This window comes from Oncorhynchus gorbuscha, linkage group LG24 (genome assembly GCF_021184085.1).
Source record: "Oncorhynchus gorbuscha isolate QuinsamMale2020 ecotype Even-year linkage group LG24, OgorEven_v1.0, whole genome shotgun sequence".
NCBI classification, from domain to species: domain Eukaryota; kingdom Metazoa; phylum Chordata; class Actinopteri; order Salmoniformes; family Salmonidae; genus Oncorhynchus; species Oncorhynchus gorbuscha.
In genome coordinates this window covers 26747952-26774941 of record NC_060196.1, presented here as the reverse complement: position 1 = coordinate 26774941, position 26990 = coordinate 26747952, and the positions used below count along the sequence as shown (strand labels likewise).

At 43.9% G+C, this 26990-nt stretch overlaps 1 protein-coding gene across 1 annotated transcript in view; it reads left to right on the top strand.

Annotated features, from left to right (window-relative positions):
* The window catches only part of LOC124012522 (syndecan-2-A-like), a 33891-nt gene extending 7442 nt beyond the window's left edge, over nt 1-26449 (top strand). The window contains exons 2-5 of the mRNA XM_046326250.1: nt 20480-20594; nt 21015-21184; nt 22125-22245; nt 24398-26449. Coding sequence (XP_046182206.1) covers nt 20480-20594; nt 21015-21184; nt 22125-22245; nt 24398-24561 — 570 coding nt within the window. The 3' untranslated portion in view covers nt 24562-26449. The remainder of the gene's footprint in view (nt 1-20479; nt 20595-21014; nt 21185-22124; nt 22246-24397) is intronic.
* The last annotated feature ends 541 nt before the right edge of the window (nt 26450-26990 follow it).

Below are 26990 nucleotides of genomic sequence, written 5' to 3'. Positions count from 1 at the left end.
CAGCATCGTTGACACCCTCTTAAGCCTTAGCCCCACCCATCTCTTTAAGGATTCACATGTGAGGCCATGTGCTAAACAGAATGAGTACAGTAGTGTACTAAACAACCAAATATTTCAAGTCTAAAGGCTTGTTTATGGTACGTCTATTTACATGTCTCTAGACAGTTGTCACACTGACATCATGAATATTCAATTGTTTTATATATATATTTTTTAAATGACTTTTTACCCAATTTCGTGCTATCCAATTGGTAGCTACAGTCTTGTCCCGTCGGTGCAACCAAAGCACGACCCTGCCAAGCTGCACTGCTACTTGATACACTGTTTGCTTAACCCCGGAGCCACCGCGCCAATGTGTCGGAGGAAACATCGTCCAACTGGCGACCGTGTCAGCTTGCATGCACCCAGCCCGCCACAGGAGTCGCTAGAGCGCAATGGGACAAGGCCATCTCGGCTGGCCAAACCCTCACCTAATCCAGACGACGCTGGGCCAATTGTGCACTGCCTAATGGGTCACCCGGTCGGGGACGGCTGTGACACAGCCCGGGATAGAGCCCGGATCTGTAGTGACGCCTCGAGCACTGCGATGATGTGCCTTAGACCTCTGCGCCACTCGGGAGGCCCTTTGAACATTCTATTCTCGTCCGACATCAAACTTGTTGTCATTATGAAAAAGTATTAACACAAAAAAATGTATTTAGTATGTCAAAAACATGCACAGGTGTAAAAGGTACAGTGAAATGGTTATTGTATAGTGGCTAGCTAGCTAAACAATTAACCAAAATCCCAACTCATGCATGAATCTCCAGGTAGCTAAATCTAACCAACTAGGTTCAAGCTAAAACTAGCAATGCAAATGGCTCTGATATACGAATAATATTACTACACAGATCATACACATAACGTTAGCTAACGAGCCAGCCAGCTAATATTAGCTAGCTAGCTAACAGTACTCTTTAACTTGCAATGAAAACTACTTTTTGACAAATTGTAGTGAGCTAGACTCTCTTACCTGTATACATGGATGGACGCTTTTCCCCCTCTGTCACGGACGCCATAGTTGCCCTTAGTTTGAAGATGTAATCCGAAGACAGGTGTTTTATACAACATCCTTCTGTGTGTTCTCTTATGACTCCCTCCACATAATTGCAGTCAAATGCCACGATTTTCTCCTTAGCGATCAAACTCTGCTTCCACCGGACATTCCGCTGATTTCAAAACTCGGTCCTCCAGAAAGTGGAGAGGATTAGTAACACTTTTGCAGTTCTTCGTGATCTCTTTCAGAAAAGCTGCGTTAGAAAGGATTACCTACACATACTGAGCAGCTCATGTTATATGGCAGACCAATCCAAACTCATCTCTCGGCATGTCCAGCCCATCAATTATCTCAGCCAATCATGGTTAACGGGAAGGTTCCTGTATTTTTTCCGTAGCTAAACCAACTAGGCTCATAATTTGACAATTGAGATCGTATTTACAAATGGCATACACGTTTGTTATTAAAGCACATGAACATTCACATGTTTCAGAAGGCATTTCTTCCAAAAAACATATTTAGATAAACTATTTACTTTCAAATGGCTCTCCTGTGAAGTAGTGACACACGACATACACCTAGTTTCTTGAAGTCAGAGTTGGATATCGTAAAAAATTAATGAAAACCAAAATGAGCTTTTTGGTCTAAATGTAAGGTTAGTGTTAGGCTTTAGGGTTAGCAGTGTGGTTAAGGTTTAGGGTTAGGTTTCAAATAAGGTTTTATGACTTTATGACTGTGCCAGCTAGTGGCCACTCTGGAGAGCTGCCTCCAGGGCAAGATTCACTTCACACCACCCTTTTCAGTGTGTTGCGCACTACTTTTTAGTTACACTGAAATGTATGATCCGACAATCGATTGCATGCTATTATCTCATGTTGATGTTTTGAAATGTATTTAGACTCCGGGCTTTATTCACTCCATATCGCGGATGTTCAGCATTGCAGCGTGATAGTAATGTGAAGGCAATGTTCCCGCGTTAGCGGTAAACGCTGCATGTTGTCGGCTCAATCAGAAATGACCTTTTACATTTCTATCTTGCAAATCTGCAACGCTTCAGCGATACAGATTAAGTAGAGCCCTTAGTGTCATGCAATGCAGGACCTCAAAGGAATAACTCCGAAATGGCCTTGGCCTTGCAATCTTGGGACACTCACGGACAATGAGTGGGGAACCACTGAAATTCCATTCTATACACTTAGAGGGACTTTGCTTCCAACAAAATAGGTGATTGTTTACAAACTGTATATCCTGAAGCATTACACATCTATAAGCACACCATAAATGCATGAATACTTATATTAAGTTGTAATAATGCTATGTAGCTGTAAAGAAATGTATATGATGTGCTTATGAATGTGTATTGTGTGCTTTATTATCCCGTGCCCTTAAATAACACGAAATCAAGGGGGTCAGGGGAGATGTACTACACAGCACATCAGAGCTTCATTTGTTGGCCGTTTTAGTTATTTTTGTTCACTGTTTTAAGTAATGTTGTGCCTGAGTAGCACAAGCTGCTAGCTGACCGCTGCATCACCCCACACCCCTGACAGCTCATCACCTGAGGCTCTTTGGCTTCGGCATAAAGAAGAGGGTAACAACATCGATACACAAACTGCATTCGCTAGCAGGCTCGGACCCACAGATGCCAGGCCTTTTTTGATTTCCTAGTTATACAATTTTTGAACAACTTTATCGATATTCCTGTAGATTCTTGCGATTAAAAAAAATAAAAAATGTTGACCGGAATATTTGTACACCCTGCTATTGTGTAATTTTAGAACCAGGCTCTTTTAAGGTGAGTAGAGGGGGACTTTATCCATCCTTTTTTATAAAAGTAAGCTATTTAAGAAGAGCATCATCTCTAATTTAAGGCATGATAAATAAATAAAATGTGTGTCTGCAGTGGACAAAATATTCACTTTCCTTAGCCTCCCATCCCATCTTGAACATTCTAGTCTTTATCTGGGAGCAAGCCTTTTAGGTACATACAGCCGCATAGAAACCAGGGCTAAGTTTGTGGACCGTGTTTTTATAAACCTACCACAAATCAAATCAACGTTTATTGGTCGCGTACACAGTTTAGCAGATGTTATAGTGGGTGCAGCTAAATGCTTATGTTACTAGCTCCTAACAAGGCAGTAAAATGTCAACAAGTACACAAATAATAATAATATATTTTTTTACAATAAATTTTGAAATGTCGGAACAAATTTTATTCACCTAAATAGCAGTAACTGTAATACTATACTAACTGTAATACTGGAATACTAGATTGCATATCTTTACATACATACACCATATCAATTTACACAATATATACTAAGAATGATATGTACAGGAGTAGATACAGTATTTTCGAAGAATCCAGGAAATAAATCAATATGTGGTGTGTGTAAGCAGTGTAACTAAAATGCAATATACTGTAGTAATAATAGAATACAGTATTTAATTACACACTACAAAACCCCATGGCAAAATGGATAGAATTGCAGGAATTTAGCTTCCAGACCAGAGCCTGGAATATACATATGTATGTGAATGGTGTGTATGGACTGTATGTGAATAGAAAAGGTGTGTACAGCAGTGGTTATATAAGATGAGCCATGACTAGAATATACTATATACATGTGAAGTGGGTAAAAAAGTATGTCAACATTATTAAAGTGACCAGTGGGAATAGTCATGTCTTGCTGTGTGCAGAATCAACTCCATGCCCCTTCCGGGGGTGTATTCATTTGCTCCCTATCTGACAAACATTATGTAATCTCTAATGGATTCTACAGGCCGAGGCTCCTTGGGCCTCTAAAGGAAGGCGTCCATCCCTTGTGCTCTTGCTTCGTCATCAGCCACGCAGCCCTGATTTGTCGACGCAACCCCGACGCTAAGATTCTGCTTGTCATTACCGCTGTCTATTTGAGTTGCACTGAGAACCAGTTGCATGAATATTCCCTTTAAGACAGCTGAAAAGAATGAAGGCAAAAGTCTTTTAACGAACAGAGCGATGCAGCAACACACTCTGCTTTGTGGACACTCAAGAAGCGAGTGTTTTGTGTCGGCGTCGCGAACATCTGCAGGACGTATGTGTGTTTGTTTGAAAGGAACAGCTTCTCCCCCTCACGCCTCTTGACTGGTTGGAAGGGATTCTTTCATGAGGCTGAGGTTGTGTGTTTCCAAAAGACAGTCAGTCCAGCCTTCTAGGAATGGGGAAAACACATTGGGGAGAGGCAGGACATGGACAGTGGTTTAACTTTGGCGCCTTCCACCATGCATGTGGCAGGGGCAGTAAGGAGCCACAATTTGACAAACTAGTGACCCCTCATCATTCTCAACATGGATGTCAAGTTTTTGTTGAAAACAGTAACTCATAGCAGCTTTTGTTTATAAAGCAGTCTCCCCCCGCACTCTCTTGATTAGCATAGCAAATGGAAAGTTCCTTCAGCGGATTGTGGTGGAGGTTCTGTGGTTGTGACGAAGAGAAGAGGGGAAAACCCTGTGTTTTCTTTGCTTGTTCAATTTACTACCCTGCATGCAGCCTGGCGACACTTTTTCATGGAAGAGAACAGTGTGAATTTGGTTTCCCTTTTGGCGAACAAATCTCCCTTTATCTGGTGCTTTACTGCGGGGGAACGCGTGAGTCCGTCTGACTTGGGGGGGGGCACTGGATTGGGCTAGTTAGGACAGTAATGAGAGTTAAGTGTTTGGCTTGAGCACAGCATCACAGATCTGCCTGATACTATCCCCAAGAAATCTGGGTTGCCAAGAGTAATAATGGCAATATTGTGTCAAAAGGCAATTTGTGCTTTCCCTCATTGAAATGAGAAATGTATGATCCAACAATCGATTGCATGCTATTATCTCATGTTGTTTTGAAAGCTATTTAGACTCCGGGCTTTATTCACTCCATATCGCGGATGTTCAGCATTGCAGCGTGATAGTAATGTAAAGGCAATGTTCCCGCGTTAGCGGTAAACGCTGCATGTTGTCGGCTCAATCAGAAATGACCTTTTACATTTCTATCTTTCAATCTGTAACGCTTCAGCAATACAGATTAAATAGAGCCCTTACTGTCATCTAATGCACTAGATACTTCACTGCAAGTAGTGAAATCTGAGCAAGCCTTAAGGTCCTCTTAAGGCCTTAAGGCTTGAGAGGATCTGCAGGGAACTCCCCAAATACAAATGTGCCAAGCTTGTAGCGTCATACCCAAGAAGACTCAAGGCTTCCAAAGGTGCTTCAACAAAGTACTGAGTAAAGGGTCTGAATACTTATGGCAATAAGATATTTCAGTTGTTTATTTTTAATGTGCAAACATTTCTAAAAACATTTTGTGCTTTGTCATTATGGGGTATTGTGTGTGTGTGTAGATTTAGTTTTTTTCCCCATCCATTTTTGAATAAGGCTATAAAGTAACAAAATGTGTGAAAAGTCGAGGGGTCCGAATACTTAACAAATGCACTCTGTGATTGTGTAAAATTGTGTTTTTACTGTTGCCACATTTAAAGGAAGGACATCTCCTTGGTTTTCCAGGTTCAGTAAAGAGGAATACATCTGGGTGGACATTCTTTAATCTGGGCCTCCTTTCACACTCAAATCATATTTTAGGTGCCACGGAATTACTCTCAAGTGAATTCAGTCACAACTGAAATGATGAACAACACTCTCCAACTCCTTGCTCAGACAGACTTGGGCATATGCACGCCACACCAGAACTCAGAATTTACAGAGATCTTTGTTGGTTCACAGTTTCATAGTTTGTGGTCAAGCTTGTTGGTCTGCCTTTTGTATATCTGCTGCCTGCTAAATCAAACGTTGCTTGGAGGCCTCTCCTTGTCCCTTTTTGGCTCTGTTCTGCTGTATAGACAAGGATCGGAGTGGGAATGTGCTCCATCTGTGGGGTGTTATCCAAAGAATGGGGGATATATGAAGGCATGACGTCAGTTTAACTTTTTCCATCTCTCTCCCAAGATTGCTCTGGAAAACGACACGGTGCATTTAACACATCTGTGCTCACTCATATTTACGAGCCCGTTTTATCAGTTCTTAAAAGCTCCTAATTGAAACCTGTACTGTGCTCCACGAAGCAGAAGAATGTACTTTAATGTCTGGTGTTTCCATTATTTTTCCATGGCTTGATTCTATGCAACACTGAATCAGCTGCCGGGTGTACATCTTGCACTCTAATCAGGGTGTGTTAGGGACCACAAATTATACCTTATAATCTCGTAATGTTTTCATGAGAAATCTCCCAGATTCCAAAGCATTTGAGGATCTTCCGTAATGAAATGGATAGAAATTCGTTAGGGGCTTTCAAAATAACACCTCTCATTCGAATGCTGTGGTCATGTGTAAACCTTTCTCTTTTATTCAATGGTACTGCATTTAAAGTCCCTGATGGCGCACTCATGAATATTCAGCAGAGTAGTGGTTGTCATAGGAACAGTTTTATAAAAACAGGAAGTACTTTAGTTCTCTGTCGAGTTACACCGCACCGTAGGGAAATCCTTTTCAAACCAATAATTGCTCTCTAAGGCACAGCTTTTTTTTAAAACTATTTTGCTCTCCGTCTAGCATGTAGGGAAATTGCCTCCAATTCAGATTCGGTTCACTTGTACAAAGACATTTTCACCTTTTTGTGTTTTGTAAAATAGCTACATTATTATCCTTAATCCTAGCCGTGTTTAGAATACAGCTTCCTGCGTCTTCTAATTTGGATCCAGAAGACAACCATGATGTCATGATTGAGAGGAACTAGAAGCACAAGCCTTTCGCTACACTCGCATTAACATCTGCTAACCATGTGTATGTGACAAATAACGATTTGATTTGAAGACTCTTTCAAAATATTCTGTAGTTTGGTTCTCCAGGGCAGCGGTGGCAGGCACACTGTCCAACGCTCTAAACCCTGTCATCACATCATCAAACAAAGACCTACAACGCGTCATCCAGCAAAGGGCAAACCAACAGTCATCAATGGCATGGGATAAACATAGTACAGGTCAGATGTAAAGCCCGGCCAGACGAGACCGAAAGCGATTCGGTGGATCTTTTAATTAGCGCAGGTCAAAATGGACCTCGACCAAGTCTTTGGCGTGCTCAGACGCATTAATGCACCGGTCCTGCGAGCCCGTTAATCTTTACTAATGCATTCTGTTAACACCCATCTATGTGCTAAACACCAACTGTAAACCTGGCGCTGCCAGATAGCCATGTCCAGTGTCCCGTAGCGCTCCCATAACAGAGAGAAACAACGAGGGCACTCTTATTCAACAGGGGAGGAGGCTTTAGGGAACCGTGTCGGATGGAATCCATTTTGATTTGAAATGCAAATGCCACTGACACGCTCATTTCTCGCTGTCCTTTTGAGGCGATTCCACAGTCATAATGGGAGGAACATTTCGAGGAGAGCCTCCAAACAAACAAGAGTCGAATGGGTGGCGTTCCACAGTCGCCCCCCCATGACGTCATGTGAAAGTGCATTTGCAAATCTGTCACCTTTTGATAGTGTGTGTATATCATATCTCTGATATCTGCTCTCTGATATCTGCTCCCCGTTTTCTTTTCCTATCCCTGATTTCGGTGAGACTGGGCCAAGGTCATTGCTATTTGAATCTGGGCATTTTCATGCTATGCGTAAACTTGTTAGCCTGGCGTAACGGAGGAGGGAGGCTTGATGACTTTGATGATGATAATTTGTTTAAATCAAGTTATTCAGTGGCTGGCTGGAATGAGGGCCGACTGCCCTGACTCCAGACCCAGGACGTCCTGCAGAGACAGTTGAAGCATCATGGCTCTCTCCAATAATTAATCCTCAGTGCCAAGGCTTGGTAAAATACCAGACCTGATCTACCATACCAGCCAGTGCCCGGACTTAGATATTAGGTACAAAGTTTTCAGAACTTGTGTGGGGTATAGTAGCATCTCCCCTTTTAGTGAGGTGTACCACCACAATCTCTGCTGTCCAGCTTTAAGGCGCTATACGTCTCTTCTGTTCCTGCTTAGAGGTCCGCCCTTCATAGAGTTCCCGGGTACCTGCTACTGAGACCTATTCAAAGGCTCTAAAGTTGTGTCTTGAAGTTTCCGGTAACCAATGAAAACACTGGCTAGGTGTTCTCTAGGACCAATCAGAATGCTTCTTCTACATGATCCTAAGCATCTTTTGCCCATCCATATGGAGGCAGTGAGACAGATGGTGGAGCACAGGGTGGCCTTGTGTTGTTTCAGGAACTCAGGGAAAGCTAAGCGGCAGATTTCATAACTGCACATTCTTCAGGAATTGCGGCAGAGGGATAGAATTGGGCTGCGTAGCGAGAGTAAGATTTGGCAGATACGTTAAAGCTGTTTTTAGCTTCACAGTTTTGTCAGCGATCACAATTGCTGATTCCTGACGGAGGACAAAACGGTACATTTAGGAGATTTTGGCCGTTTGTGTGTGCCTCTTGGTCGAAAGTGTGTTTTCTGTGTTGATAAAGTTGGCTTCTCCAAGGGTCCAGAGGGGGGAAGATGCTCCTTCTGCCACACAATCATTAATGATGGAGAAAGCAGCCAAGACGTGGTACTGGTAAAGGACCTATTTCTGTTTCCACAGAATGGAATATGAATTGCCTCCTCTTTCTCAAATATGAGCTCAGGGCTAGAGCGCTGCTTTGAACAGTCAGACAAAAGCTCCATAGAAACCAAGCAAACCCGCTTTTTATAAAAGCCCAGATATTTATATTCAGAGGGTAGCTTATATGCCAATGGGTTTTGTGACTTCATAACTTTATTGCGCGGAATACAGAAAACAGAGACCGGAAAATCCTGGTCTGTTACAATTGTTTTACAAAAGTTGTCTACATAATGTGCTGGAGATGATATTGTCCAGAACCGTGTGAGTTGTTTACCCTTGCTTTGTGAGCTAACTGTGGCTACATTTGTTTTTCTGTTAATTAGCTAGGAATGCAATCCCAGCAGCTGGCATGCATAAAACATGGAGTGGAAAATGATTTCCCCTTTGTTGTGGAGTGGTTTGTTTCAACAAACATGGAAACCAAATCGGATGGAGCGGTGGTATTCTGTCAAGTGTGTGTCACACACACACACACACACACACACACACACACACACACACACACACACACACACACACACACACACACACACACACACACACACACACACACACACACACACACACACACACACACACACACACACACACACACGCGCGCACACAAACAAACTCAACTGGCGTCCTCTCTGTAGAGTAGTGTTTGATCTCTTCCTGTGTACGAGGCCTGAATCGCTCCCCGAACGCCGGCTATAGCAGCTAATCTTCAGCATATGTCACTTCCTAAACTGATAATCCTCCCAGTAATTGTGTGACTGTGTGAAAGGTTAGCATGTACTGTAAGTGTGTGTCCCCCTCCCCCGCACCTTCTTGTTAACAAAACGGGAAGAGGCCACATATTTAAAGCTGTGGCATCATTCAGAGCAGCTTTGTTCTATGAGAGTCTGAGGTTAAGGTCAATGTTTCAATATGTCTTCATGATGCACTGTTGAATAGTATGTGACTGTGCAAACCTATAAGGTAACTAGCCCAGCTCCCAGGGCCTTGTCTCATTAATTGGCTATGACTCTTGGCTTCCCACTCTTCATATGTTGCCACTTGGCTTGAGCATGCCTTTAGGCCTGTTATTGTTTCGATCTTACCTCCGTAGTGCGGACAGTGTATGTAGCTTGCGGTGAGGGATACGTGCCCCAGTGTGAAACTTTAGACCCGTCTCTGAATCAGTGTTTGAACGAAGCGACGGGGCATGGCTACCCCCCCACCCCCCCAAAAAAATGGCTAACCCTCCTGCAGGTTGTGCTGAGACCCGGGTTGGTGCTCCAGTCATTTTATTTTATCTTGTGCTAGCGTTGGTTTTGTCCTCTGCTGGATTAGCTTTGGATAATGGGATCAGGGATCACCACCTGCTTCTCACTTCCTCCCCCTGCCGGTACTGGCTGTGTGTCGCTCCCTTCATCAACCTCTCAACATTCATTTTCCTCTTCATTGTCAGCATCATAGTCCGCATCGTTATGCCCTCAGGTACACTAACAGATAAACAGGTCCCCACTGCTCTCAGAGGAACAAGTCATCACCGCTATGGCAACTCCATCTCCACTACCTCTCTCCCTCGTCATTTTTTCTTTCATCTGGGCCAATCTCACCCCCCCCCGTCCCTATCTCTCACAGTCCACCGTCTTCCTACTGTCGCCCCCACCACCAGAGTGTAGTGCCCTCCTGACTCCCGTGAACACAAATCCTCTTAAGGGAAGGGTTGGATGGGAATTCAATTGCTGCACTGTTAAGACTGAAGCAGATCAGCCAGTGAAGCGGTGAAATCACCCCCCCCCATACACATGGCCCATATCTATCCAGATAAGGGCCCATTTGCAGCAGTGGAACAGTGAGAGATGAACTGAGCTTTGGAGGAATTTGGCAGGTCATATTTTTTTCTGCACAAATAGATAAGTGGGTGGGGAAAAGGCCATATGTATAAATGAGCTTGAGTACGGGTGAAAGAGCATGAACATTTTCGCATCCCACCGGTCCGTTCTTAAAGTTTTCTTCCTGTAAATGAAAGGAATAAGATTGCAAACTCTAAATACTATGATCTAACACATTTGGAAAATAATCTTGTTTACGACAACTCAACTTGCCTGTCCATGCCTGTAAAATTGGATAAGTTATCAAATAAAATGACAACAAATCCTCAAAAGGCACATTGCGCCTTGGTTATGAAGAGACAACGAAAGCCCCTTCCCAACGAGCCACTTTTCTGCTTTATGTTGTGAGAAAGACAACATGACATTGTGGTCAGGTCACCTTTGACCCCCCCCCCCCCACTCCTAAGAGCTCTTTCATGTCACAGCCCTTCCTGGCTGCATGGGGTTAATGAGCTGGCTCTGAAATACTCATGAGTTTCCTGTTAAGAAAAGGGTTAAAAGCCTGGATGGAAGCCGGACAAAGGCTCACCACACAACAACTTTTTTCACCACTCCTAGCCGAGGCTTAGAATCTGGATTAAATTAAACTTTGAACCAGAAGCTAATTTATCCATCACGCCCCCCCTCCCTGGATGCCATAGCTCTTTTAGGGGCCCGGGGAACCAAACACAAAGGCTTTGAGCGATGCTGATTGAAGCCATGCCTTTATCCTGACACGCTGAAGGGGATAGCAGACTGTTTGAAGTGTGAATGAGAAGTGCCTTGTGACACAATGGCAACAGTGGCATGGATCAGAGGTATTGCTAGTTAGCATAGTGGTTTAGTATAGCTGGCTTAGGCTGAACACATGGGTTGAGGTGACTGGTGACTTCTTTGGTCGCCTTTGTGCCTGAAATTCTTTCCAAGCATGTTGAAAAGGCTCCGAACGGGGATACAGCCCCACAATACAAATAGGTCCGCCTTGAGAAGGTATTAGATTCATCTACAGTTTTGAAATGTTTTGTATGCCTTTTGGAGTGGGAGAGGCAATGAAAAGAAATGTAAAAATCTGTATTACTGTGTGGGCAGTATGGGGGGGGGGGACACGCATCAAATACATATTGTACAAGAAATTTCTCACGCACCTGCCCATGCTTTGTTTACAAAGTGCAGTCAGCAGTGCAGAACATGGGTCCGGGTGATACCATATGGTCCCCTTGACTGCTTATATATGCCGTAGCAGAGGGATGAACCGCCCCCTCCCCCAATTTACTCATCCAGGGGGGAGCTAGCTAGCAGCACCTGTGTTTGTAGAGGAATGGTGGAGATGGCAGACAGGCTGTGGACTGAAAGGATGCATTCATCTCCTGCTGTTGAGCCCTGCAGAGCACCTGAAACACCCTGACTAATAGAGGGGTCGGAGGGGGTCGGGGGGGGGGGGGGGGGCTGGGACATGCGAGGGAGCATGTTTCCCTGTGTCTGTGTGCATGTGTGAGAAAACATGCCGCTTCATTTGTTTGTGCCTCTCTGCATGCCTCTAAGTTTGTGTGCCAAGGCAGTGTAGGTCTGCCGGGCAGCTTCCCCCGTGAACCGGGTGTTTGTTGCTGTTTTTACGTAACTTGTTTTCATTGCGAAAACCTTGAATCGAGTCCTTGGAATACGAAACTGAATACTGTAAGGAGGATTTGGTTCACTCTTTGTCCATGTCAAAGTCAAATTGTACATTGCTCTTCTTATTCAAACAATGCAGTAATCGGGAGGTACATCTTTGGTGAAAAGTCTCCACCCTCCTCCATTCCCTCCCTCTGGCTCGTATTAAGATATAAGGAAAAAGGCCTGTTTTCTCTTTCCAAGAAGAGGACTTGGCCGATCCTCTCAGCATTCCTCCTCCTCCGATAGCTTTTCATCAGGCAGGAATGCCTTTCAGTCACTGACAGCTCCCGGCGGAACGGTACGAATCTGGACCACACGCTGTAAGCCAGCCCTGTGTTCAGGAAGAATCCAATCGTACCCGAGTGTTGCATATCAAACCAAAGAGATGAGCGCTTTGAACAGAACCCAAGGCCTGTTTCCTGCAATATCCATCCTTCATACTCTCCCTAATGTGCACAGGCCCCATTGAGAATAGTCAAGCATACTGGGAGCAAAAGTATTCATTTCCTTTTTCTAGAAAAAGCCGGCCTCTCTTCCACCTGTAGGCTAAAAATCTAAGAGATTATTAATATGCTGCAGGTGAAGTCAGAAAGGTGGAATCTAACTCTTTGAGGCCATAAGGACATTTTAAACATTTTCCTCCACACGGCCACCAGGGATTTTACTACAGGAATGGAAATCCGGTCTGTGTTATATTAAGATCAATGAGTCACGGTAGAGTTACTCGGACTTGGAGAATGAGCTCTTGGGAAAGTGTTAATTTTCTTCAGCGTGATTGTATGGAGCCGACCGCGGGGCAGGGCCTGCTCATTTTCCCCATGACTGAAATGGCCTCATCTTACTTTAATGTGCCTCTAGTCAAAAGTGCTTCAGTAGAGGTTACCGTGTGAGCCAGTTTTGGTCCGGCTATTAATTAAAGGTGAAACCGATGACGCCGTTGGAATTGTGTGTGTGTGTGTGTGTGTGTGTGTGTGTGTGTGTGTGTGTGTTGGCTGCAGTAATTGCTCTTACCTGAGGCTTTCAAATGCCCCCTCGTGCTTTCTCTTTTGTGCGCTCTCCTTTTTTAACGTTCTCTCACTTTCCCCCTCCCCTCATCAACCTCTCTTTTAGGTGATATGAGCCATGATTTATAAGGCCAATGATTAACTGGCTGGAGGAGAAATTCAGTGCCTATAACCTGAATAGATTACATTTTGTCAACCGCTATTCCACTATCATCCTCATAGTAATTTTGCTGCATGATATGTGGCCTTGGAAAAGGTCTGTTCCAGACCTTTAGTGAAAAGTTTCTTTGTGATGAAGTGCGTGTTGCTGAGTTAGTCAGGGATGTGTGAAATGAACGCTAAGCAGGTACAAAGGCAGGGCGAAAGAACAGAGTGTCTCCAACGACATTCAGACAAGTCAGAACCGGTCAAAATGGTGAATTTGCGAACATGGCGTGGTACTTTTCCACTTCAGACGATGTCAATTACGGGGTCAGTGGTTTGCTGAGGATTGAGACTTTTCTAAGCCCCTTCCCCTCCCTCCCCACTCGTGTTGAACAAGCAACATCCCTCCTCCCACAGACCTGCCCTCTGAAGAGACCTACCGTTCATGTTTACACGGGCACCATTTTGACTGGGCCAGTGTTATTTGTGTGGATAGTGGACTTTATATATGGTAGTCAAGTAAGAACGTTGCTCCTGGATGTGGGAATTCTAGATTACTGATGCTTCTGAACTCAATTAGTGTTTTTGTTATAGCAAAGAGATTTTCGGGTTATAGAACATTAGACCTGTTTTCATACAGGCCTAAGCACTTAAAACCACCCTGTGCTCGTTTCTGTTCAGCCTTGCCTCTGTTACAGCTTCCTATTTCCACAGTGACTTGAGGGAAGAAACCTGCCGTGATGCGGCAAATCTTTCAGTGTCCCTCCTCACAAAAATGACTCGCAGTTGAAGCCCATTTCCCAGCATATTGGGTTTCCGAGCTGACAAAGAATCTAGGGTTTCCTGTGCGTATCAAAAGATGTTTAACGGGGCCGAGGAATTTCCCAATTCCCAACCCGGGGGGGGGGGGGGGGCAGTATTCCAAATGGTAGACTTGGTGTTCCAGAGAGGGCTGTGTGCAGAAAGAACTCTGTCACTTTCTACGGGCTTAGATGCAATAGAGCTGAGGTCTTCACTATAAACTTTACATGTTGAGACCTCGTGAGCCACCTTTTGCTTCTTATCGTTTCACTCAAGGTTTACATTTAACTTCACATTAGGTTCATCAGGTGCCTCAGCGAATGAGTCAACCAGACAGGCTTTAATTGGTATGCGAGTAAAATGTTTAGTGGTCCGAGTTGAAGTTAATTAGCCGTAATGTGTTGCAGCGTGGTGTGAGCGTTCACACACATTGACACACCGATACCAGAGTGAAATTTGCACATATGTCGCATGTTATGTTATATTGCAACATTGCACAAATGATTGTGTCTCATGAATCGTGTTATGGCTTGTTATGATTCATGGTCTCATTTAGGTTTACATTCAGACCATTAGAATACACATTTCTTGCCTTATTTTATCTTGCTGAACTGCGTAAATAGGATTGTACAGGCAGGTAGGTTTACTCTATTATCCCACAGCCAGGCTATCAGTGAGCGTCTGTTTTCATTGCAAACCTTGAAATTGACTTTCTTCCTCCCAGGATGTTGTCTCTTATTGGGCGTCTATAGGAAAAACATCAAAAAAAAATTGGCACAGGCGCAAAATAAAAGTATTTTGACAAAATACTTTTTGATTTTGATTTTGCACAGTCTATCAGGTTTTTATGATTCTTGCCTAGTGTTATATTTATGCAGTCTGAGGTAGATTTAACCGTCAGTGTATGTGAGGACAGAATTAGTCAAGCGCTCTGTTCTCTTTTGTGAGACATTTTTTGCGAAAACTCCTGAGCCTGGTCTTATTTTGGTCAAACTGTAACAAAGGTTCCCCCAGCCAGCTTATGCAGCTTGTGTTTGTTCACATATGGATGTAGTTTAAGGTACTTTGAGCTGCTTGACCGAACTTTGACACGGTGTTTGTTTGGAGGACTAGAGCAAAGCTTTATGCATCAGAACTTGATGGCCCTTTTGGGGGTATAGAATGTCCTAGCATTGTGGAAGAACTATCTGTCAAACGGTTCTCAAAGTACTGAGCATATTTACCCAGCAGTATGTGGTGAGCTGATCCAGTTCCATAGATCAGCAAGGTCGGCAGGTTTTAATTCTAGCACAGTCCCAGACAGTTTACTCAATCTTTATGAGGACATAAAGATCAGCTAATGCACCCGTAAATGACTACTCTCCGCCATTAATTTGATGATGGAGTCCAAACTGCGCCCCGGAATGAAAAGGTAACAAATCCACCTATAAGCTCTCCGCGTCAACCCAAGCGTGGCACTGCTTTGAAACGGGAAGGAGCCGTAGCATCTAGATTACTTCCTGAACTTTCCAAAGGAGCACTTCAACTGGGTTCATTTCAGTGTTCATCATTCAGTTTATTACGAGTGGTGACCGTTTTGGAATCTCAGATCAACCACCGATCAACTGTTCAAAAGCTTGTCCTAGATATACTGTCAATGCTCGTCTGTAGCTCTTCTTAACTGTGTCTTTTGTATTCCAATTAGGATTATAAAGGCTTTATATATGCTGTTATGCATGTTGAAAAAGGAACATGTGGCAAAGTGAGCTACTGGCAACAGAGCCAGATGAACAGATTCTGTTTCCTGGATTTTGTGGTAAATGTCAACACACACACACACTCACCAAGCTACAAAGCTGTCCCCCGCACTCCGGGAATAGCTCCAGGGCACACAGTCTGGTTTTAGGGAGAGTTTGATTTGTGTCAACTTCCTGCTGTAACAGCCCCTCCCCTCCAGTGTCTCAAAGACCATCAATTTGTTTCTTATTATGATCCCAGGAGGGCAATAAAAGTTGAAGGTTCTGAAGAGCGCGAAGAGACATCCGTCCACCCTACTCCCCCTCCTTTCCTTTACCACCACAACCATTTGCTTAGCTTGTGGGGTCAGTGTTTGAACTCCCACTTCGTTGCTGTAGACTTGTAACCTTTTATGAAATCATTTCTCAAACCCACATTCGACAAACAAATCCTCACCAACATCAATTATGAAGCCAGCTTGCTCCTTCCGGTTGTTTGTTTAGCATTAGCATGTGCTAGCGTTAGCCTACAAAATGGCCACCAACAAGTGCCAACCTAGCAGTCCATTTGCTGTTGTCATTATCTCTTAAGACAAAAAGTGAAACACCACACAGAACCGATAATAAGAGTAAAATCTTCACTATTGAAACACTGCATCTCGAATCCAGCCATTCTAGCCCACTCAAAGCCAATTGCTCTCACCCAGTCACCTCCAATCCTTTCCTCTCTGCCAGGTCCGGCACCGGGAAAAGCCGTAGCCATCCACCCGTTCAGGGCCAATAAAAGCCACCTCGTAAATGTGCCTGTGGGAGAGAGATGGGAAGGAGGCCAGACCAGAGTGGTGGCAGTATTGATCACCGTATGGATCCGTGGCTCGCTGAGTTTACAGATAAACTCCCATCTACCTGCACTACATTGTTGTTTAACAAAGAGACACTCTGGCTTTTTTTCCTTCAGAGAAATCATTGACTTTCAGAGTTCACGTTTGTTTTCCCCAATCCTGGGGAGAGGAGACCGATTTTTCTTTTGATTGTACAGTGGTACCCAATGGTCTTACAGAAGCGGACTGTAAGACCATTGAAGACTTAACTGTACTGTGAGATACAATGACTGGCATCAGTGAATATCCTTAAGGAAGATGAAATGACAGCATAGCAAGTCAAGTGCTTTATGTTGTACTGGTTCTCTCTTGCCCCCGCAGTTAACTTGAGGTTCTCTCAGGTTAACTCAAGTTTTTGAGCGGGAGCAGAGCAACAGACGGACAAGGAATGTCTGAGGCACCGTTTGCCCTCTGTCTCTTGCTTTCCACTCCTGTCAATGATGTAAGCCGTACTGTGTGTACGAGCTTTTTCGTGTGTGTCTATTTTTTTCCTCCCCTGTTTTGGGGTGGGATAATATTGACCGTGTAAGAAGTGAATGCAACGTGTCTACACGGATTAGAGACGGGGCAAGATGGCTCACCCAAGTTAACCTACACTAACCCCGTGACCCATAGCCACCCACCCTACTCTTAACTACCTCTCACGATAGCGCTAGCATACTGCTAACTGCACACGCCATAAAGAGAGCCTCTCTGACTTTCGGACACCACCAGCCATGGGCTTGGCGGTTTAACAAGCTTTTAGCAAAGCAACCTGCAGGCCACGGATTGTCTACTGCAGCGCATAATCTCCCTCTCTCTCTCTCTCTCGCCCTCCTACCAGTCTCTCTCTCTCCTCTTTCTATGTCACTCTCCTTCCTTGTCACTCTCGCTCGTTTCTGCCTCTCTTCTTCCTCCTCTTGTGTATTATATTTCTTTCCCTATGGACGTTCTCTATGGAGACTGACTGCATTCACCACCAAGCCTCCTGCTGGTCACTAGTTGTTCATTAGGTGCAGACAGACCGTAGCTCTGTTCTAATAAATGCCACAGTGCTGCTTGTTATCGCAGTCTCGCTGTCAGTCAGGCGCTAGGCTAGGTGCTGCTTGTTAGGGTCTCGGGTAAGGATTAGGCAGCTACGGCTCTGACTGGCTGGATTCTTCATGGGCTTTCTTGTTTTGTATCTGCCAGTTCTGTGTTAGTTAGGGACATACCTGGAAGTGGACAATGACCCCCGGACATAGTCATTAACACTTTGGGGGGGGGGGGTATATTTACAAGCACAACGTTTGTGTGTGTATGTGTGTGCGCTTGAGGCATTAACAGATGTCTGTCCGCACTCTAGAGCCCTCGTCTTTCTAAAGGAAGGAGTTATTTAAATAGCCCGCTCGGAAGAAACCCTTTATCTCTTGAGTTCAAATAATGCCAGTGCGTAGTAGTCAAAGCATGTGTAGATTAGGCTTTGTTTGGGAAGAGAACCCGGAGGGTGATTTTTATGGAGTCCCACTACACGATTACCACATCTTGAACGTCAGTTGCTATAATAGACTAATTGCCATTTACACAAGTGGCGTTGACCAGTGGCGTTGACTCTCACTTTCTGTGGAAGGAAAGTAAACAGATAGCATGGACCGGAAGGAGAAGAGGGTTTTTCATGCACGAGAGAATGACCATAGAAATGGAATTACTAGTAGCGTAATTCTAGATATTATATTTCTATGAGGAGGTTCCTCCTTTGTTATGGGGTTCCAGGCTTGAACTCCCAGCTTGTGATAAGGATTCAAAGGCAAGTCCTCCTGGAAGGTTAAACGTGTCAATAGTGATAAGAGGCAGGAGTTTACGGACCATTTCCACTCCAGAATGAACATCTGATTTGACTCCTTGTCTTGCTCTTTGTGCCATGCACGCTACAGTTGTTTAGTTTCACTTTCTTTAGATTTGTGCTGTGTTGAAGAATGTGGGTACACGTGTGGCCTCAATTGCCTCTATCTCATTAGGCTCTGTTTTTTGTGGCTTGATTTGTGGGCTCCACCCTTTGGTTCGTTAATTGTATTATTACTGATGTGTAGGCCCAGCTAGTGAACTGAACTGGGGGGGGGCAGCGAGGTTAAAATAAAGTTGCTTTGATCAAATCCAGCCTTTGATCAGCCAGCCCTGGCCTGAATGCCTTTCTGTTCGAAAGTCATTGCTCCTTTTTGGAGGGGAGGCAGCTATCATTCTGTTTTATCATCCCCTGCCTTTTCACCAACCGCTCACCGCCGCAGACCTGCCCCTTTGTGACGGCGGAGAGTGTCAGGCAGACAGACCTTCAAAACACACTTTACCCCCACACCCTGAAGCATTTAGGGGCTATGTTCACTCATTCCCATAGGCTCAGTTTGCAGTTTTATACACTCAGTTATACACCTATTGCAGTCAAAGTAAAACAGGCAACCAGGCATAGATACAGACACACATATGCGAACGAACGCACGCACACACACACACACGCACACACACACACACACACACACACGCGCGCGCGTGAACACATACAGGTTTTGTTCTTCTATCCTGGTGAGGACCGAAACAAAAATTCCATTCAAACCCCTAATTCTAACCTTAAAATAGCCTTTGTCCTCATGCGGATGTGGGAAATGGTCCCTCACATGGTTAGAACACACACACACACACACACACACACACACACACACACACACACACACACACACACACACACAAACAACACAAACCTACTTATCACAGCTTCATTCTGAGAAATGTGTCATCCCTTATGTTATGTCCTCACTCTCTTTCTTTGCCTTTTCTGCAAAAGCAACAAGTGTAAAACTGATCCCAGGTCATTTATTTCCAGGTATATAAGCTGAACAGCACAAGAGCAGGTTTGGAACGTTACAAAAACATTGGTGCACCAAACCAACGAGCACCACCGCTACCACACAAGCACCAGCAAAGCAGGGATGAGTTATTGTTGGCCCTCTTTTGTGGCCCTTTTACTAAAGCAGCATCAGTATGGAGGGGACATCACACTCGGACTCAAGACTGAGGTTGAATGGAGGTTGCCATGGGTCCTACCTAGCTATTCCACTTAATGCACACACGCACGAAGGTGCGCACTCACACACACACGACAATGATGGCAGTGTTTTGCCCACTGTGCAGTAATTTCACTGAGTTTGTATGAAGTTGTTGTTTGTAAAGGAAATTGCGGATGGATGACATTTTTATTTACTAGCATTCTATAGTCTTGAGGGGGTTGACGTCTTTGCAAGTCACACGAACGGCATTGTTCAATTTCAGCTTTTCTATTGGCCAGTCCGTTAAGCTGTAAAGACAAACACACGCACACACGCACACACGCACGCACGCGCTTCTATGAACTTTTACCCCGGCAACGATGGTGGGAGGAGCTAGACGTTTAGAGAGGGGTTGTTTGACCCTGACACAGTGATATAGTCTGGTGTGGTTTGTTGAGACAAGTGCCCTCTGTGGTACATGGACTACGATGTTCAAGCACGTAACGATGGGTCTACCTGGCAGAACATACTGGAGTGCTGTAACGACTAACTATCTTTGGGTCGACTATGGCTTTGAGTCAAGTGGTAAGCCCTTTTGGTGTTCACTTTTCATTGAAGCTCGGTGCTTTCTGCCAAACAATCAGACCGTGATATCCGGAAACGTGTTCACTGCTAGAAGTATTTCAAAGACAAAAGTGGTGACTATAAGAAAGTTTTGTTGGACTTGCGCATTGAAAAGTGGCCTCGGGAACAGTCTAAATGCCCAGTACTTTGTCTAGATTTCTGTTGTTCTCCGTTTCAGATAGCGGACGCGGCCAAGTCGTCCTCCGAAGTGGATGAACTTTTCATTGATGACACAGGGTCCGGGGGCTACTACCCCGAGGATGACGACGACTTTAACTCGGGGTCAGGATCAGGTAAGAGTCTGGTCACAGTAGTCTTCGACTGGGTCGGCAGGCTGGCTTTTCACCCAGAGTGGGCATGTCTGTAGAACTGAAGTCTTACTTAGGTATTGAAGCCCCTTTTTACAAAACTTTTAACAACATGCAGATGGCCAAAGCAAAGCAGGCTGTAAGAAAGAGCTTTGATAACTGTGGCGAACACTGTTCCCAGTAAAAATTAAACCAGACTCACTTTACCTTCACCTGATCCTATTCTAGAATATCAGGAGGTGGCCTTGTCTGTTGTGATTGAATTATGAATGTGAACGTGAGGTACTTATGAAAAGCCTGATTTCTCTTAGGTACAGACTCAAACATAGACTGACAAGCAACTGAAAGTAATTGAGTGCTGGTGAAGTAGTACAAACAGTGCTATCTCCTCATCTTGCTCTGCAGGCACTGCTGAGGAGGTGATCGAGGAGGCGGTGACCGTGAGCACGCTGTACATTGCGCCCAAAGCAGAACCCACCCAGGACTCCACCAAAGACTTCACTCCCAGAGTGGAGACAGACACACCCAGAGAAGACCTGCCTGGGGAAACGCCCTGGAAGCCAGTCAGAACTGAGGTGAGGGAACATAACCTTTTAGACCGGCCCACTAAGCTAACGATGGACCGGCCCACTGGGCATTTGCCCAAACTGCCCTAGGACCAGCCCTTTCTTCCCCCGTATGGTAGATATTGAAAGATTGGAAATTGTGTGGTAGTCTGTGGGAGCCTTTCCCCTCCCAAAATAACAGTTGAACATGCATTGACCCCGATGCTGGAATGCTATACATAAAAGTAGTCATTGGTAATAGAGCCCTAATAATGCACTAATATTGTAGCATTTTGCTAGACAGTGATCTATGCTCTTTGACCTCACCACAGATGAAGAGTATAAACCATCAGCCATAAGTCTTAACTCGTTGACATAGAATGTCATCAAATCCCTCTAATGCAGTGATGATAATACCCTCCAAGAGGTTCCTCTGGGGATAAGGATCAAGCAGTCATCTAGGCTCATGATGTTGCTCTGGTTTTGTTGTACATTATGCTGGATTACTGAATCAAACAGTCATAATCTCCTGTTTTAGAACACTACAGAATCCGCTCTTGTTGGGTGATGGCCTAGATTCTTTCTGGCCTGGTTCCATTGTGGTCCCTTTCTCCTTCCCCTAATCCCTTACCGTTCAATATTTACACATGAAGACACTAGGGAGGTGACAGCAATACAGTGACGACTCCACCAACCCCTCCAATAGTTTTAGTGTGGCTTCTGCCATGTTGCTTTCACCTATCCAGTCTTTTCAGATCTGTTAACAGGGAAGGTGTAGGGCAGGTGATTTTACTTGGCCCTGGTTTCAGAGCTAGAGACCCAAATATGGACCCAGGCATCTATGTTAGTACATAAACTATATCCCTCCACCTCTAGCTTCCATTCTCCTGGCCTTTTTATGTTTGTAAAAAAAAGAAAGTTTTTTATAAACGGTATACCACCATCGTGTCCTTCCATTCTCTCCTCCCAGCCCCCAGTACCCGTCACCGAGGATGTACGCAAGAACCAGATCACCAGCACCCCCAGCTCCCCCCTGGAGCCCATCGATGTTCGCTCGGAAAACCTCTTCCAGAGGACGGAGGTGCTGGCAGGTATGTACGGCAACAGCAGCGCAGGGGTTCACCACTCGTCACAGGCAACGGCAGCGCAGGGGTTCACCACTCGTCGCAGGCAACAGTGTGCAGTCTTTACACCTGTGTCTACCCATCTAAATGTTGATTATGGGTTGTTGAGCTGTTGAATGGGACATTGTGTCACATCAGGTAATTACACTGCCATGTTATTTCTGAATGTCTGAATGTTTCTTGATTACAACGCTGATTATGAAGTAGGTCAGGTGGCGGGTCTGGAGCGACGCTTAAAGTGTGTCTGCTGCCCAGATTGATGACAAGAAAATCTGCGTTTGGATGTCTGGCGAGTTTTGTTGGTTGGATCTTTGCTGCATCTTTAGCATATGTAGCAACTTCATACATCCTCTGCCATATAACACCTAATAATCTGTAATATAGTTGCTATAACATTGCTGTTATACACTGAGTGTAAAAAAACAACAACATTAGGAACACCTTCCTAATATTGAGTTGCACCACCTTTTGCCCTCAGAACAGCCTCAATTCGTCGGGGCGTGGACTCTACAAGGTGCCGAAACCGTTCCACAGGGATGCTGGCTCATGTTGACTCCAATGGTTCCCACAGTTGTCAAGTTGGCTGGATGTCCTTTGGGTGGTGGGACCATTCTTGATACACACGGGAAACTGTTGAGTGTGAAAAACCCAGCAGCGTTGCAGTTCTTGACACAAACCAGTGCGCCTGGCACCTACTACCATACCCCGTTCAAAATACAATTAAAGCTTTTTGTCTTGCCCATTCACCCTTTGAATGGCACACATACACAATCCATGTCTCAATTGTCTCTTCAACTTGTCTCCTCCCCTTCATCTGCAGTGATTTGAAGTGGATTTAACAGGTGACATCAATAGCGGATCATAGCTTTCACCTGGTCGGTATGTCATGGAAAGAGCAGGTGTTCCTAGTGTTTTATACACTCAGTGTGCATTGTGTTTAAGTCCTGATCAGATCCACATTCCTTAATCATGATGTTCTGCCCACGTCTCTCATGCTCTCTACAGCTTCTGAAAATAATGTATAAAATACATTTCTACCCGTCAATGGGACCTTCCAGAGTTCATAGCGCACTTTGCTCAAATTTAGTGTTAATTCACTTCTACTGAAATCCAAACTAGGAAAATGATCTGACTGGCAATCGCACTCTCTGATGCTGTTTTCCTTTCAGTGTCGGCGATAAACATGTAGAGTGTTACAAATGGACTGGCACTTCAGTTCCCCTTCGTTCTGACATCCGTCTGATAGTTACTGTGAAAAAGTGACATGAATGAGGACGAGTAGGGGATTTCAATACAGTCATGCTGGAAATATATCCCAAACATCCAACCAGTTAGCCGCCTTTGCTCGTTTTGGATTTTGTTGTTTATTCCAAAGTTTGCAACGTAGAAAACATGGTCTAACTATTGTATTTCAAAATTGCTCAAATTACTGGTCATGTAGACAGACATGTGAGGCCCTGACTTTTCGAACTGTCTACTAGCTAGACTACTTTTTTCTGTTTTCAATTATAGTCATGTTGGCCACATCCACTAAAACCCTGGCCTTGACAGGGCTGTATATACTGTGGATTAGAGTAATGTACAACTCTTGGGTTCAGGAGGCCCAGGCCCACTGTGTAGAAACAGATCTGGCTAGCTAACCTCCTCCTGTCCTCTCTACCCTCCTACCTTTCCTCATCCTGTCCCCTATGGCTCCCACAAACTCAAATGGTCTGTAATCTAATTTACATTTATCCGCTCCACACCGAGGATCCGCACGGTTTCTGGCTGTAAGCGTGCCAGATATCTTTTTACCCATGGGGCCGAGGCGCCAGTTCAACATGTGGAAATATAACTGGAGCAGAGGGGAGATTGTTTCGCCACAAGAGCCCTAAAACAGATTAAGGGCTGTAAAGAAATCTTATACAAGTATAATTGGAAGAATGATGAAATCCTATGTAAATAATTAGCATGCAGGGAACAAGGGCATGTCCTGGGAGTAATCTTGAGTAGCTTGATAGGGGGATTGTGTAAAGGGCACAGTGCATTCAAAGTTCCCTCTCTAGATGCTATAAGCGTTAATGTCCTCTGAATAGCCTTTGACCTCAAACCTCTGACCTCACCCTCTCTCTGTCCACAGCTGTCATTGCGGGTGGAGTTATTGGCTTCCTCTTCGCCATCTTCCTCATCCTCCTCTTGGTTTACCGCATGAGGAAGAAGGACGAGGGCAGCTACGACCTGGGAGAGAGGAAACCCTCTGGGGCAGCCTATCAGAAGGCCCCAACCAAGGAGTTTTATGCATAAAGCCCCGCCCCCTCATGAGAAGATTGACAAATCGGAGTGACTGTTTATAGCAGTCCATGACAACAAGAAAAAACCTGTTCAAATATACTGTAACAACAAAAAATAAAAAGTTAATTGAGGAAAAATTACATAAAGGAAAGCTTTTGCATAGAGTATTGTAATTAAGACATTTTCTTCTTTTTCAATGAAAAGCCAAGCATTGCTTATTTTATGGCATATCTCAGTGTATTTAAACATTTTGTGTATTATTTGAAAAGGCAAAAAAATATAAAAACATTTTTAAAAATCTGTTACGGTGAGAAAAAGCTATTGCATCGGTCTTCTGTCAAAGGAGCTGTTTTTAGTCGCTGACTACTATTTAACTGTAGCAGTATGTATTTGTAAAGAAATGTTTTAAAAGTGGAAATAATTGAATATAATTATTCTGTATCAATCCTATAAAAAAATATTGTCCTAGCATGTCTGGCGTTGATCTTTAAAAGGTGTATTTCATTCATTTATATTTTTTTCTCAGATGTAAAAAAAAAATATATATATATATGCCTTTTGTAGTTTTCATGAAGCTTTTTCATCTTCATATTAACGCTGATAACTGTCAATGTAAATGTTCTCCTTTCAGGTTACAATGTCAATCAATCTAGTTGAACTTGAGCGTTTCATTTATTATTTTGTTCGTCTTGTTTGTTTTCTTTCAATGTTTGTTTTGGTCAAAACCATTTCTTATACAGCATACATGTTAAAACACAGTAATCGGTCTTAAAAAAGCTAAGATGTGTCAGGGGCTCAAGAAAAACACAAGACTTACTTTACAGTATGTCTTGTGGATGTTTTTTTTAACATTTAATTTAATTGCATACGACTTCTCATATTGCACATTCACCTCATTGCTTCTTTGCTGGTCTCGTTCAGCTCTGAGTGTTTACGATGTTTGGGGTTATAAATTTGGCTCTGGGGCAATGTTCTCCCCTAGTTTACTCTGCCTGTCCCATCTGCCTTTGCTCCTCCCTCTCCTCCTCAGCATTCTCTCCATCTCCTCCATGTAAGCGGTCGGCCTCTCCCTTTTTTCTCACTCCACTGTGTTGCCAGTGTTTTTGTCTCCCCCCGTGTCGATGGTTTAGCCCGGAGATCCTCGATTCTCAGAGAGCGTGAGGTTGGTTACCAGGAGCAAGACAGAGAACTACACCATGGGATTGACCTGTTGTTGCCATCCTCTCTCATTGAAACAGTCACCTCTGCGTGAAGGGTACAACAGGTTGTGAAGTTGCCTTTTGAGCTGTACACAAATGTGAAGTAGACGTCATCTGAACTCCCAACCACCCACATGAGGCCATCCTCCCTGCACCCCTCCCTCATTCCCTCCTCCTTTCTGCTATACCCTCCAGCCTGCAATCTCTTTCTCTCTCTCTCTCTCTCTCATATTATCATCATAGAAAAGATAGGTACTAAACTGCAAACCAAAACCCAAAGACACAGTATTCTCACCATTGCTTGAACTTATTCCCATTATGGCCACGTTACTCTCATTTTCTTTTCCTTCATTTTTTATTTGATTTTTTTATAGCTTTTTATTTTATTAGACTTGACCATTGAGTCCAATTGCTTATTAGTATACAAAAAGATATATATTATATATAAATGCATATTCACAAATGTTTTAAACCTTCAAAGTGCCTACCATTTGGAAATGTACTTGCTCTCTCGGAGAGCATAAGGAGATGCATACGTTACACCAGGAGGATGATGATGATAATGACTGGCATTCTGTGAGCACAGATGACTGTAATGGTCACCACTTTTTTTTTTTTTTTTTAAGTCTTACAAAAGCAGACAGTATTGTACCTATACGTTGAAACAACACTACTGAATAAACATTGTGGCCTAATATTGATCTTGTGTGGGCTTTATTGATCCCTGTGTCTTTTTCTCTTCACGGTTTCTTCTCCCTCAGGCCACAACCAATGACTGAGGAATACTGTATACTGGTCTCCCAAGATGCCATTTTACAGATGCTTATATCTCGGTAATGATTAACATGGACTATATACCATAAAAGCATCAATTACTTATCTATTAGCACATACTGTATATCACCACCCGATAACCATTAAATAAGCTTTGGGCTTTGATTGTCGGTGTTGATGAGTGATGGATGAAGCAGTATCATTTTACTGAACTAATCTGATGGGTTCTGGATTGAGATTAGTATAATGGGAATGTAAAGTGCTAACTGGGAGATTATCCTGCCTCTTGTTTCCATATCTGTCACAGAGATTTATTTTTGACCTTTATTTAACTAGGCAAGTCAGTTAAGAACAAATTTTTATTTTCAATGACTGCCTAGGAACAGTGGATTAACTGCCTTGTTCAGGGGCAGAACGACAAATTTGTACCTTGCCAGCTCGGGGATATGAATTTGCAACCTTTTGGTT